The following is a 15,030-nucleotide window of genomic DNA, read 5'->3' as shown; positions in this document are numbered from 1 at the left end:
GGAGTGCAATGGTGCGATCTCGGCTTACCGCAGTCTCAGCCTCCCAGATTCAAGTGATTCTCCTGCCTCAGCCCCCCGAGTCGCTGGGATTATAGGCATGTGTCACCACACCCAGTTAATTTTGTATTTTTAGTAGAGACGAGGTTTCTCCATGCTGGTCAGGCTGGTCTCAAACTCCTGATCTTAGATGATCCACCCACCTCAGCCTCCCAAAGTGCTGGGATTACAGGCGTGAGCCACTGTGCAAGACCCATAGTGTTATTATTATTATTTTTTTTGAGACGGAGTCTTGCTCTGTTGCCCAGGCTGGAGTGCAGTGGCGCGATTTCCGCTTACTGCAACCTCTGCCTCCCAGGTTCAAGCAATTCTCCTGCCTCAGCCTCCCGAGGAGCTGGGACAATAGGTGCATGCTGCCACGCCCAGCTAATTTTTTGTATTTTAGTAGAGACGGGGTTTCACTGTATTGCCCAGGCTGGCCTCGAACTCCTGGGCTCAGGCAATCTGCCCGCCTCGGCCTCCCAGAGTGCTAGGATTACAGGCGTGAGCCAACGCGCCTGGCCTCACTGTGTTGTATTTTTTAAAAACTGTATTAACCCAGAACTTAGCAGCTTAAGAAAACACTTAAACTATGTTCCAAGAGTTCTCCATTGTATTTTATTTATTATTATTATTATGTTTTTAGACAGTCTTGCTCTGTCACCCAGGCTGGAGTGCAATGGCACAATCTTGGTTCAGTGCAACCTCCACCTCCCGGGTTCGAGTAATTCTCCTGCCTCAGCCTCCCGACTACCTGAGATTACAGGCGCCCACCACCATGCCCAGCTAATTTTTTGTATTTTTAGTGGAGACGGGGTTTCACCATGTTGGCCATACTGGTCTTGAACTGACCTCAGGTGATCCACCCACCTCAGCCTCCCAAAGTGCTGGGATTACAAGCGTGAGCCACCGTGCCCGGCCCATTGTATTTTAGAAGTTTATGTTTCAGCTTAGAAGGTACCATTGAATTTACTTGTATAATGCTCAGTTATCTCTAAAAAGGTTTTAAACTTCAGGAAAACAACTACTATTTATCCATACTGTCAAGGATTCAAGGCCAAAAAGCCAGACTATATTCAAGAAAAGCCCTGTCATCATCAAAACTTTTCCCTCCTCAGGAGACCTTTGAGCAAGGACTGTTCAACAACACTGTATTTTAACACTGATCCTTCAGCTCAGCATCACTGACAGCTTCAAGGAGAATTCAAAATGATGAATCACTTATCTCTTAGAGTGTTGCCTTCAGAGCCCTTTTCACGTGTTTTCCTTAAAGACTTCTGAAGGTAATCTGGACACAACAGAGAACCTTAAATCTATAATCTGAAATGGCCTGAGTGGTTTGGTTCTGTGCTATAACATCTATCACTGGGACGCTCTTCTCTTAGCCAAGGCCACGAGCTAGATCCCCAAAGTGGGAAATTAATTCTAGCCAGTGAAGGGACCAGTGCTCTACCATGTGCTGAAAGCAACAAAAAACAAAACCTAACTCTGAGAATTCAAACAAAATACTGTAGAAAGAATTATGCATTTCTTATCAGTAAACCTGAGTTTTCCAAGATTATATTAGTCTATGGTTAACTCTCCAATGTCTGGAAGGAGAATATCAGCTCTAAAGAGGTTCTCTTAGAATCATACATTTTTGGATCACAGATATCCCCAAAAAATTTCAAGTTTATGTTCACTACTAGATATTTGTCCCCAAGATTATTACAGACAATATTTCAATAGGTTATATCATATAAAACTCTGTCTTCCCAAAGGGTTAAAATGATAAACTGATTTTGGGCCAGGCATGGTAGCTCACGCCTGGAATCCCAACACTTGGGGAGGCCGAGTCAGGCGGATGACGAGATCAGGAGATCGAGACCATCCTGGCCAACATGGTGAAACCCCATCTCTACAAAAATTAGCTGGGCATGGTGGCGTGTGCCTGTAGTCCCAGCTACTCAGAAGGCTGAGGCAGGAGAATCGCTTGAACCCGGGAGGCGGAGGTTGCAGTGAGCTGAGATTGTGCCACTGCACTCCAGCCTGGAAACAGAGTGAGAATCTGTCTTAAAAACAAAAACAAAAACAAAAACAAAAAAAACCCGATAAACTGATTTTTAAACATAAATGTTTTACTGGCTGGGTGTGGGGGCTCACACTTATAATCTTGACACTTTGGGAGGCCCAAGTGGACAGATCACTTGAGCCTGGGCAACATGCTAAAACCCCATCTCTACAAAAAATACAAAAATCAGCCAGGCATGATGGTGTGCATCTGTAGTCCCAGCGACTCAGGAGACTGAGGTGGGAGGATCACTTCAGCCCAGAAGGTGGAAGTTGCAGTGAGCTGAGATTGTACTACTGTACTCCAGCCTGGGCAACAGAGTGAGACCCTGTTTCATACATAAAATAAAGTAAACAAATAAATAATTTTTCCCCTTAAATTACAAGGGAGAGATTTTTGAAGGCTAGAGTATAAGCATTTGGAAAACCTAAATTAAATGTATTTCTTCCCAAAGGTATTTTGAGCCCTAAAGGAAAAATGCTAATGCCAATAGAAGCAATGTTCAATTTCAAGAAAGAGAACTTTGTTTAACACATTTCTCAAAGTGTTTACTCTTTTAACTCTTTCAAGTCCTTAGTTTTTAGAGAATATCTTTTCCCTCTTCTACTTATCATTGGAAAAAAAATGAAACCTAAGTTTAATCATTCTGATTGCCTATTTGCCTTAACTTTTTTTTGTTTTGTTTTTGCGATTGAATCTTGCTCTGTTGCCCAGGCTGGAGTACAATGGCCCCATCTCGGATCACTGCAACCTCCATCTCCCAGGTTGAAGCGATTCTCCTGCCTCACCCTCCTGAGTAGCCGGGATTACAGGTGTCTGCCACCATGCCCGACTAATTTTGTATTTTTAGTAGAGATGGGGTTTAGCCATGTTGGCCAGGCTGGTCTCAAACTCCTGACCTCAGGTGATCCACCCACCTCAGCCTCCCAAAGTGCTGGGATTCTAGGTATGAGCCACCACACCTGGCCTTGCCTTAACTTTTAAAGATACTGTTTGCTTTCAGTGAAGTCAAATGCTGTCTGCTCTATATGGTATGTGTTTTTTGGTTATGGTATCAGCATAAGCAGCCTTGGGGATCCCACCATTGAGTTTCTGGCCAGAGACAAAAGGGATACGAATGTTAGGGCTTTATTTTGCTTGTGTTTGAACACCTACACATGCACAAACCTGGCCAAACTACAGCTTTCTCCAAATTTTATTTCTTTTTTTTTTTTTCTTTGGCACGGAGACTCACCCTGTCGCCTAGGCTGGAGTGCAATGGTGCAATCTCGGCTCACTGCAACCTCTGCCTCCCAGGTTCAAAGGATTCTCCTGCCTCAGCCTCCTGAGTAGCTGGGATTACAGGCGCCCGTCACCACTTTCAGCTAAGTTTTGTATTTTTAGTAGAGACGGGGTTTCACCATGCTGGCCAGGCTGGTCTCAAACTCCTGACCTCGTGATATGACCGTCTTGGCCTCCCAAAGTGCTGGGATTACAGGCGAGAGCCACCACTCCGGGCCTTCAAATTTTATTTCTAATAAACAGAGGTGGATAGCACTAAAGATGAGAAAATACTAATAGTTATTATTCATTTCCCAAATCCCTTAATCCCTTTTTCACAGGCAATGTACTTCTGGTTCTTTATTTTATTATTACAATAAAAAATGGAGAGCAAAGAGTAAATAACTAATTACACTAACACCAATTGAATGTATATGGTCGTAACTTGAGTCTTTATGCACTTTGGGAGTTAAAAGGCATAAAGTAGTAACTGTTAAAATAAACCTTTTCTTTGGTTGTCTTGCCTTTTCTTTTCTTTTCTTTTGACAGTCTTGCTCTGTTGCCCAGGCTGGAGTGCAGTGGCGCGATCTCGGCTCACTGCAAGCTCCGCCTCCCGGGTTCACGCCATTCTCCTGCCTCAGCCTCCCCAGTAGCTGGGACTACAGGCGCCCGCCACCACACCCGGCTAATTTTTTGTATTTTTAGGAGAGACAAGGTTTCACCATGTTAGACAGGATGGTCTCAATCTCCCGACCTCGTGATCCACCCACCTCGGCCTCCCAAAGTGCTGGGATTACAGGCGTGAGCCACCGTGCCTGCCCGGCCAATAAATGTAATTTTAATCGTAATCACTTAAGTTTTTCCTTATCACTGAAATAGGTGCTTTTCTTTATTCTTGAACGTCTTGAATCATCTGATGTTGAGGGACCTCCTGAACTGGATTTTCTTTTTTTCTTCTTCCTCAGTTTTGGCTTGCTGGAATGCTGTGGCATAAGGCTGTCAAAGAGTAGGATTCTCCCCTTAATCTTCACTGTCTTCTACTTCTTCAGTTTCTTCTACTGGTTCAGGAACTTTCTTTTTTTTCTTTCTTCTTTGGAGTTTCACGTTCTTCAAGCATATTTTTCGGACAGGCGTAACTTAGGTGTCCACTTTTCCCACAAACATAACACTTAGATTCATCAAAGTAGTTCTGCCTTTGGGTGAACTCGGCTGCTCTTCTGTTATCAATAGTGACGCTTGCTTTTATCACTCTACCAAATAACCATTGTTTATTGCCCTAGTACTGTTTTGTGCAGAGTATTTTATCCAAAAATAAAATAAATGCAACCTCTTTACTCTTCCTGGTATCTTTATATTTCATTATAGTAACCTTTACAACTTTGCCATGCTTGGAAAATATACAATATATGTCATTATTTGTCAGGGAATGGGCGAGGTGGATACATGCTCTGTGCTTTTACTTGGAGCCAACTCACCACGCATGTCTTCAGGTAGGGCAGACCCAGGAGACCAGAAGAGCGAGAGCCCTTGGCTTAGCTGGGGCTAAACGCTGACTTTTTTGCCCCTCACAATGGCCTTGGCATCACAGGTCCTGGGAAGGGTCAGGTGCAGAGACAAGATAGCAGCAGCAGCAGTGCCTCTTCGCGACTGTGGGAGACCCAGGCCTGGGCATTAATGAGAAAAGCCAAAGGCCAGGTACGGTGGCTCATGCCTGTAATCCCAGCTTCTGGGAGGTGGGAGAGAGGAACGCTTGAGCCCAGGAATTCAAGACCAGCCTAGGTAACAAAGTGAGACCCCGTCTCTACACAAAATTTTTTTTTTTTTTTTGGGGGAGGCAGAGTTTGCAGTGAGCCGAGATCACACCACTGCACTCCAGCCTGGGCGACAGAGTGAGACTCTGCCTCAAAAAAAAAAAAAAAAAAAAAAATTAGATTTATTTTGTATATATCACTAAAATAAAAAAGTCTTGGCATACAAAGTTAAAAAAAATACTCAAATGCTTTAAAAAACTAATTTAATAGGTAATACATGTCCTCCATTTGGTGGACTCAAAAAAATTTCCTTTTAAAAATATAACCGGCAGGGTGCGGTGGCTCACTCCTGTAATCCCAGCCACTTTGGGAGGCCAAGGCAGGTGGATCACTTGAGGTCAGGAGTTCAAGACCAGCCTGACCAACATGGTGAAACCCCGTCTCTACTAAAAACACAAAATTAGCTGAGCATGGTGGTACACACCTGTAATCCCAGCTACTTAAGAGGCTGAGGCACAAGAATTGCTCAAACCCAGGAGGCGGAGGTAGTAGTGAGCCAAGATTGTACCATTGCATTCCAGCCTGGGCAACAAGAGCGAAATTCCATCTCAAAAAAAAAAAAAAAAAAAAAAAAAAAAACATACCCAGGCCGGGCACAGTGGCTCATGCCTATAATCCCAGCACTTTGGGAGGCTAAGGTGGGAAGATCACCTGGGCCCAGGAGTTTGAGACCAGCCTGGGCAACACAGTGAGATCCTATCTCTACAAAAAATAATTTTAAAATTAGCCTGGTGTGGTGGTACGTGCCTGTAGTCCTAGCTACTCAGGAGACTGAAGTGGGAGGACTACTTGGGCCCAGGGGGTTGAGGCTGCACTGAGCCATGATTATACCACTGCACTCCAGCCCAGGTGAAAGAATGAGACCCTGTCTCAAAAAAAAAAAAAAAAAAAGGTAGAGTGGAATGGTAGTTCCTAGAGGCTGGGGTAAGGGGTAGATGGGGAAAATGAGATGTTGGTCAAATGGTACAAAGTTTCAATTAAACAGGATGAATACATTCTGGTAATCTTTTGCATAGTATGGTGACTATATTTAATAATAATGTATTGGCCGGATCTTAGCACTTTGGGAGGCTGAGGCGGGTGGATGACCTGAGGTCAGGAGTTCAACACCAGCCTGGCCAACATGGTGAAGTCCCATCTCTACTAAATATACAAAAATTAGCTGGGCGTGGTGGCATGTGCCTGTAATCCCAGCTACTCGGGAGGCTGAGGCAGGGGAATCGCTTGAACTTGGGAGGCAGAGGTTGCAGTGAGCCGAGATCGCACCACTGCACTCCAGCCTGGGCGACAGAGTGAGACCTCATTTCAAAAAAATAAATTGTATATTTCAAAATACATTAAAATAAAAAATTTTAAATGTTTTTACCACAAAGAATGATAAATATTTGAGGTGATGGATATGTTAATTAGCCTGATTTGAGCATTCCACAATGTATACACGTATCAAAACATTATACCGTATCTCATAAATATACATAATTATTTGCCAATTAAAAAAAAACAACACTGTGAACATGGAAATTAAACAAAACAAACAAAAAACCAAAAACCAATATAACCAGTTAAAGGGTAAAATCAGTCACATAAAAATTAGTATTAACAACCCAGGAGGCCGAGCTTGCAGTGAGCCGAGACGGCGCCATCGCACTCCAGCCTGGCCAACGCAGCGAGACTCCATTTCCAAAAAAAAACCAACAAAAAAGAAATATCCCCTACCCTCTGAACTCTCACTATCCAAACTTAGGAACTGATGTGAACCTTTGGATAAATCCCTTACTAACCAAAGCTTTACTATCTACTGTCAGAAACTTAAGAACTGAATATACGCAGATAATGTTGATATCCTTATCTAGTCTACCTGGACATACGAGCCAAAGGATCTGGACAGCGCATGTGTGAAAGGACACAGGTGCATGTCACCACACCCAGCTAATTTTTTTTTATTTTTACATTTTTTGTAGAGATGGGGTTTTGCCATATTGCCCAGGTTGGTCTCAAACTCCTGGTCTTGAGTGATCCTCCCACCTCAGCCTCCCAAAGTGTTGGTTTTACAGGTATGAGCCACCACACCCTGCCTCATATTTTCTTTTTATTTGCATAAAGAAACTCTCAAAAGATTCAATAGAAAGGAATAAGAGTTGTTACCTTTCCAGGGCAAAGGGCATAACAGGTGGATAGGTAACGGGAATGACGGCAAGAGTTTTCACCCATTAATTTTTTGTTTGATTTTTCAACCATGTGAATGTGCTACCTTTTTAAAATCATGAGGATTTTGAACAATGCCAAAAGCACAGAACAATTACTATGCAATTCAGTTTTTCAACTAGCATATAAAATATAGAAACAATGATAAACACAACTAAAATGTTAAAATTTTCAGTCATAAGTACTTATACCATGACTTTCATTAATTTATTTATTCTAATTATGCTTTATAGAAATGGTCACTGTACTAATATTACATTCTCATTTATTATAATTTTATTTGAAATGCTCATAAAAAGTTGAGAAGTGGCAAAAAATAAAATAAAAAAATTACTCTCGCTGGTGACCAAAATTGACCCCTCAATTAACACAATTACTTGGTACCACCAAGGTCACCAGGCACCACCAACAGACCTACCACATCAGAACTGTTTTGGGGACAATATCCTCCTCAAATAAATAAAATCAGCCTCAGCTTTTAAAAAAAAAAAAGTTAGAACTATGTTGGGGAAGAAGGCGGGAACCAGTGGGAAACTGTACTTGAAAAAAAAAAAAAATCAAAAATGAAAGAACAAAATCCTTCCTGTGCTGATTCTGCTTTTTTGGAAACCAGTTATTTAGTCCACTCCCTGGCCTTTTGCACGCACAACTAGGATTCAAAACGTAAGTTTTGAAAAGACTCAAAAGCAGTGAAAAACAGAGCTAGCACTTAAACACTCATCTCTGAGCCCCCTAGTCCAGTCCTTTTTTTTCAAGCCCCTCTAGCCTAGTTGATGGTGAAGAAAAAAGATGTAACATAATGTTACACAGAACTTTTACTCTCCTTTTGTCAAACCTGGGATCTAAAATAACTTGGGTTTTCAAGTTCTTTTCCTTTCACTCAACATCCACTCAGGCTTTCTTGTTTCTCTTTTTTTCACTTTTCAGTTATGGAAGACAATTGTACCTCTGTCTAATTGTAAAGTATTTTGTATATTTTATACTTTTCCCAGAGCAGAGGAATCAACTATAGCCTGCTGCTCCTAGAAGCTCTTCCAGTAGGGAACAAGGGTTGGGAAACTATGACCTTTGGGCCAGATCCAGCCAACCACCAGTTTACTTGTTTTTGTAAATAAAGTTTTACTGAAACACAGTCACACCCGTTCATTTTCCTATTGCCTATGACAGTTGTCTTGCTACAACAGAAGAGTCAAGTAGCTGCGATGCTATCTTGCCCTTTACAGAAAAAGTTAGCTGACCCTGATCTAAAATCATGAAAATTATCCTCTGTCATTAAGGATAGAGATGGTAATAAGAACTTCTTTAGTAATAGTATGATAGTGATTACTATGTCAGCTACTTCTGGTTGAGTGGATAATTAGCAACAAATAGACAAAGGTAGAAGGAGAAAAAGGGAGGTGAAACAAAACACCGAAAAACAAAAGATCTGCAAGCTAGATATCCAGGACCTAACTGCATGGTAAGTATTACAGATATATTAAATGAGGAACCATCCTGGCACTGAATGGGAACCAGGTGATACTCTGCCCTGCCTCCCAGCCTACCTGTTCTGCCAGCCAGGCAATATGCTTGACCTCTTTACTGCCTCCTGCTGTACTGGTTGCCCCAAGCATGGCGTTGAGTTCAGCCAACACCTGTGGGAGGAGAGCCATTATGTTGGTGTGGATAGCTACGAACCAGGAGTGTGCTGTGGCTGTATCTTTGCAGCGTAGGATCAACGTGTTCCTGCTATCAGGAGAATGTAGCTCTATCAATCTGTGTGGAAAAAGAAAAAAAAAAAGTGAGCTAGGACAGAAGTCACCAAACCTGCCAGGTTTAAAATACATCACTGCAAATCTATTTTAATTTTGCATTCTTCAAATAAATTTGTATACTCAAATAAAGATATTTTCTCGGCTGGGCATGGTGGCTCATGCCTGTAATACTAGCACTTTGGGAGGCCAAGGCAGGCGGATTGCCTGAGCTCAGGAGTTCGAGACCAGCCTGGGCAACATGGTGAAACCCCGTCTCTGCTAATACATAAAAAATTAGCCAGGCATGGTGGTGGGTGCCTGTAATCCCAGCTACTCAGGAGGCTGAGGCAGGAGAATTGCTTGAACCCAGGAGGCGGAGGTTGCAGTGAGATAAGATCACACCACTGCACTCCAGCCTGGGTGACAGAGCGAGATTCCATCTCAAAAAAAAAAAAAAAAAAAAGATACTTTCTCTTAATTCCCTAGAGTCCAATTCCAAAGAAAACAACATGTGGAAAGATAAAAATCAGAGGCCAGACACGGTGGCTCATTCCTGTAATCTCAGCACTTTGGGAGGCCAAGGCGGGCGGATTGCCTGAGATCAGGAGTTTGAGGCCAGTCTGGCCAACATAGTGAAACCCCGACTCTATCAAAAATACAAAAAATTTAGCTGGGTGTTGGGGTGTGTGCCTGTAATCCCAGCTACTCGGGAGGCTGAGGCAGGGGAACTGCTTGAACCAGGGAGGTGGAGGTTGCAGTGAGCCGAGATTCAGCCTAGGTGACAGAGCAAAACTCTGTCTCAAAAAAAAAAAAAAAAAAAAATCAGAAAGACCAACTTGGGCTAGTTACTGAACCTGAGAAAAAATTAAAAAAAGAAACACCAACTGTTGGATCTGTCATTTCAGTGTTAATGTAATAAGCTGAGGGAACTTACTGTAGAGTCTACAGTAGATCACTTTGCCTTAATTTCTATGTCTAAGACATGAAAAGCATGCTTGCTGAACTACATAGGCACACTGTAAAGAAGGAACTGATACCCTTTTAAGTATTTAGGAAATTCTGGTATAAAGTAGTGCCAGCTTAAAAAGATGTACTGCCATATAATGAACTGAAATTTACATTATGTGAAACAAATAGAAAATTAGCGGCCGGGCATGGTGGCTCACGCTTGTAATCCCAGCACTTTGGGAGGCTGAGATGGGCAGATCACCTCAGGTCAGGAGTTTGAGACCAGCCTGGCCAACATGGCGAAACCCTGTCTCTACTAAAATATACAAAAATTAGCCAGGCGTGTTGGCACATGCCTGTAATCCCAGCTACTCAGGAGGCTGAGGCAGGAGAATTGCTTGAACCCAGGAGCTGGAGGTTGCAGTGAGCCAAGATTGCGCCACTGCACTCCAGCCTGGGTGACAAAGCAAGACTCCTTCTCAAAAAAAAAAAAAAAAAAAAGAAAGAAAAAGAAAATTAGCAGAAGATTATTACTCTTTATGAAAATTTGGAACTGTGTTTGGGTACTTTTATATGATTACTCCTCTAGTGAATTATGATAGAAAAATAGTCAAGAGATCAACACTATGACTGTTCTGTATTAATGCTCACTGAGAACAATCTATATTTCAAAAGTAACCTTTAGAAAATTGCTAAAATATTTTAAATACACATTGAAAAAATTATTTATAAAGCAATCTATTGAATATTGTTTTGTGTTTTAATCAAAGTTCTTGCAAAGATAAATTTTAAAAGTCAAATAAATAAATAAATGACTAAGATATATACTCTGCTGTGAACATATCTATCTTTTAAAATGGAAAAAAAAAAGGCCATTAGTGTTTTTCATGGTAGGCTACAAATTGACAAACTGCCAATGACCAGGGAGAGAGTTTTCTTTACATTATTTTCTGAACACAGTTTTTGCTGCCTAAAAGCACTATCATCAGATTCTATGCCACTTGTCAAAAAGATAAGCAATTTACAAGTACACTAGCATTTCTGCTTTGAAGCTCTTTTGTCAAAGTTTCTAAACCCTTTATAATTCCAAATACTTTAAATTGTCATATTTTGTATTGCAAATATTCATTTTCATTTGAATTCTGGTTGGTCTATCCTTTCTTAAACATTTATTGAGCACCTACTATATGCCAAATATTGTGCTAGGCACTGGTATTGGAGATACAGTGATGAAAAAAGTAGATCATCTAGCTACTTCCAGGCCTACCTACCATCTATCCATCTTTTATATGCTATCAAAGTTCTATGGTAACAGCAAAATAGGACAAAAGTTCTAGAAAATAGAAGACATAAAATAAGAGTTGTGGCTGGGCGCAGTGGCTTACGCCTGTAATCCCAGCACTTTGGGAGGCTGAGGCAGGCGGATAACGGGGTCAGGAGATCGAAACCATCCTGGCTAACGTGGTGAAACCCCGTCTCTACTAAAAACACAAAAAATTGGCCGGGCGTGGTGGTGGGCGCCTGTAGTCCCAGCTACTCGGGAGGCTGAAGCAGAAGAATGGCGTGAACCCAGGAGGCGGAGCTTGCAGTGAGCCGAGATCGTGTCACTGCACTCCAGCCTGGGCAGCAGAGCGAAACTCCGTCTCAAGAAAAAAAATAAATAAATAAAAATAAATAAATAAGAGTCGTGAACAGCCAAAAGGCTTAAGAAAAGTCCGTATTCGAAAGTTCATATTACTCAGAGGAAAACCTTTAGATAACAAGTTTTAAGCTATTTGCTTTTTATTTAGATACAGTTCTGATGAGCTCTTTGATTTCCTATTCTATACCTAAACATATTAAGACGTAGCTTGGTTCCAGAATTTAGAGGGTCTTGAATAGCAGGTTAGGTCTGAATATTAATTGGTAACTTTTTTTTTTTTTGAGATGGAGTCTCGCTCTTCACCCAGGCTGGAGTGCAGTGGTACGATCTCAGCTCAATGAAACCTCTGACTTCCGGGTTCAAGCGATTCTCCTGCCTCAGCCTCCCAAGTAGCTGGGATTACAGGTACACGCCACCAAGCCTGGCTAACTTTTTGTATTTTTAGTAGAGACAGGGTTTCACCATGTTGGCCAGGCTGGTCTCGAACTCCTGACCTCAAGTGATCCGCCTGCCTCGGTCTCCCAAAGTGCTGGTATTACAGGTGTGAGCCACTGTGCCAGGCCTTAATTGGTCACTATTAATAACATAGAATCATTTAGAATTCTCAACAGGAGGGCAACATGATCAAAACAATGAACTTAAAAAATAATTTTATGAGACATTTGTACACCCATGTTTATAGCAGCATCATTCACAATAGCCAAAAGGAGGAAGCAACCCAAATGTCCATCAATGGATGAATGGATAAACAAAATGTAGTATATACATATAATGGCATTATTCAGCCTTAATAAGGAAAGAAATCCTAACACATGTTACAACATGCATCAACATTGAGGATATTATACTAAGTAAAATAAGCCAGTCACGAAAGAAGAAATAACATATGAGCCTACTTTTATGAAGTATCTAGAGAAAACTCACAGAAAGCAGAATGGTAGGTGCCAGGAGCTGAAGGAAGGGTGAAATGGGGAGTTTTTTAATGACTAGAGTATTTTAGTTTTGCAAGAAGAAAAATTTCTGGACATTGGTTGTACAAAAATATGAATATACTTAACACTTCTGACCTGTACACTTAAAAATGATTAAGAAATTTCATGTTATGTGTATTTTACCACCATTTAAAAAAATTAGGCAAGTACAGTGACTCATGCCTGTAATCCCAATACTTTGCAGAGGCTGAGGCGGGGAAATCACTTGAAGCCAGGAGTTTGAGACCAGCCTGGGCAACAAAGTGAGACCCCATCTCTACAAAACTTTTTTTTTTTTTTTTGAGACGGAGTTTCGCTCTTTCGCCCAGGCTGGAGTGCAGTGGCCCGATCTTGGCTCACTGCAACCTCCGCCTTCTGGTTTCAAGCAATTCTCCTGCCTCAGCCTCCCGAGTAGCTGGGACTACAGGTGCCCGCCACCACGCCCGGCTAGTTTTTGTATTTTTAGTAGAGACAGGGTTTCACTATGTTGGCTAGGCTGGTCTCGAACTCCTGACCTCATGATCCGCCCACCTCAGCTTCCCAAAGTGCTGGGATTACAGGCGTGAGCCACTGCGTCGCCCCCCACCCCAACCAATTTTTTTTTTTTTTTTTTTTTGAGACAGAGTTTACCTCTTGTTGCCCGGGCTGGAGTGCAATGGCGCAGTCTCAGCTCACTGCAACCTCCACCTCCTGGTTTAAGCGATTCTCCTGCCTCAGCCTCCCAAGTAGCTGGGATTACAGGCAAGTGCCACCACGCCTGGCTAGTTTTTGTATCTTTAGTAGAGAGGGGGATTCACCATGTTGGTCAGGCTGGTCTGAAATTCCTGACCTCAGGTGATCCACCCGCCTCAGCCTCCCAAAGTATTGGGATTATAGGTATGAACCATCGTGCCCAGCCCCAACAAAAAATTTTTTTTTTTTTTTTAAGACAGAGTCTCGCTCTTTCACCCAGGCTGGAGTACAGTGTTGTGATCTCGGCTCACTGCAAGCTCCACCTCCCAGGTTCACGCCACTCTTCTGCCTCAGCCTCCCTAGTAGTTGTCACTACAGGCACCCACCACCATGCCAAGCTAATTTTTTGTATTTTTAGTAGAGACGGGGTTTCACCGTGTTAGCCAGATGGTTTCGATCTCCTGACCTCGTGATCTGCCCGCCTTGGCCTCCCAAAGTGCTGGGGTTACAGGCATGAGCCACTGTGCACGGCCCTCAAATTTTTTTTTATTAGCCAGGTATGGTGACATACATCTGCAGTCCTAGCTACTAGGGAGGCTGAGGTGGGAGGATCTCTTGAGCACAGGAGTTCAAGGCTAGAGTGAGCTATGATAGTACCACTGTACTCTAGCCTGGGTGACAGAGTGAGATCCTGTCTCTAAAAAATAAATAAATAAAATAAAAATAATAATAAAATAATTTTATGGTGGGATGTGAGATGAATTACAATAAAGACAGAAATGGCCTGGTGAGATTTAATTGAACGCAAGAAAAATGAGACTACACACAGAAGTCATCAGTAGGGACACAGATTACTGGGCAGAAATTCTTCCACCCTAAGAGCCCATTGCAGCCTTGACCATACAGGTCTCAAGTGATCCTCCCACCTCAGCCTCCCAGTTAGCTGGGACTACAGGTGTGCACCACCACACCCAACTACTTTAAAAAAAATTTTTTTTTGTAGAGACGGGGTCTCACTATGTTGCCAGGCTGGTCTTGAACTCCTGGGCTCAAGTGACCCTCCTGCCTTGGCCTCCTAAAGTGCTAGGATTACAGGCATGAGCCACCGTGCTTGGTCACTCTGTATATTTGGGATACCAGTCCTTTATTGGATATGTATTTTGTAAAGATTTTTTCCCAATGTGTGGCTTGTCTTTTCATTCTCTTAAGTGTCTTTTGCAGAGCTGAAGTTTTAAATATTAAAGAGGTTCAACTTGTCAGTTTTTTCTCTATGGATTGTGCTTTTGGGGTTGTATGTAAGAAGTCACCACGAAACTTAAAGGGGATTTTTTTAAAAGCATAATCTTACAAATCCAAGAACAGGAGAGGAGTGACTACAACAAAATTTTGGAAGCTAGTAAACAGAGGAGTTAAATGACTTAGCCGATTTAAGAAAAGTGGAAAGAGCCAAATCCCAGCCAATCCATGTTGGAGAATCCCTAAGAGGCCGGGGAAGCAGTGTTACCAATTACCTCTGGAAGTGGGAGTAAAGCATGCAGCTTTACTCTGAGTGGTATGGCTGAAAGCCTGTCAGCATTCCCCACATCCAGTGGCCAGTGACTGCCCCACCCTCATTCAAGCAGAAGATTCAGAGTCACCCTCATCCCACCAAACTGGGTGGGGGAGGCAATGATGTCCTTATTTCAGATCGTATATCAGGCTG

General features: G+C 42.4%; 1 protein-coding gene across 1 annotated transcript in view; it reads right to left on the bottom strand.

Annotated features, from left to right (window-relative positions):
- SNTB2 (syntrophin beta 2) overlaps positions 1-15,030 on the bottom strand; it is a 126,055-nt gene that overhangs the window by 38,974 nt on the left and 72,051 nt on the right. Inside the window, exon 3 of the mRNA XM_002826582.6 lies at positions 8,907-9,117. Within this exon, the coding sequence (XP_002826628.4) occupies positions 8,907-9,117 (211 nt within the window). The remainder of the gene's footprint in view (positions 1-8,906; positions 9,118-15,030) is intronic.

This window comes from Pongo abelii, chromosome 18, assembly GCF_028885655.2.
Source record: "Pongo abelii isolate AG06213 chromosome 18, NHGRI_mPonAbe1-v2.0_pri, whole genome shotgun sequence".
NCBI lineage: Eukaryota > Metazoa > Chordata > Mammalia > Primates > Hominidae > Pongo > Pongo abelii.
This window is presented reverse-complemented; position numbering and strand designations above follow the sequence as displayed.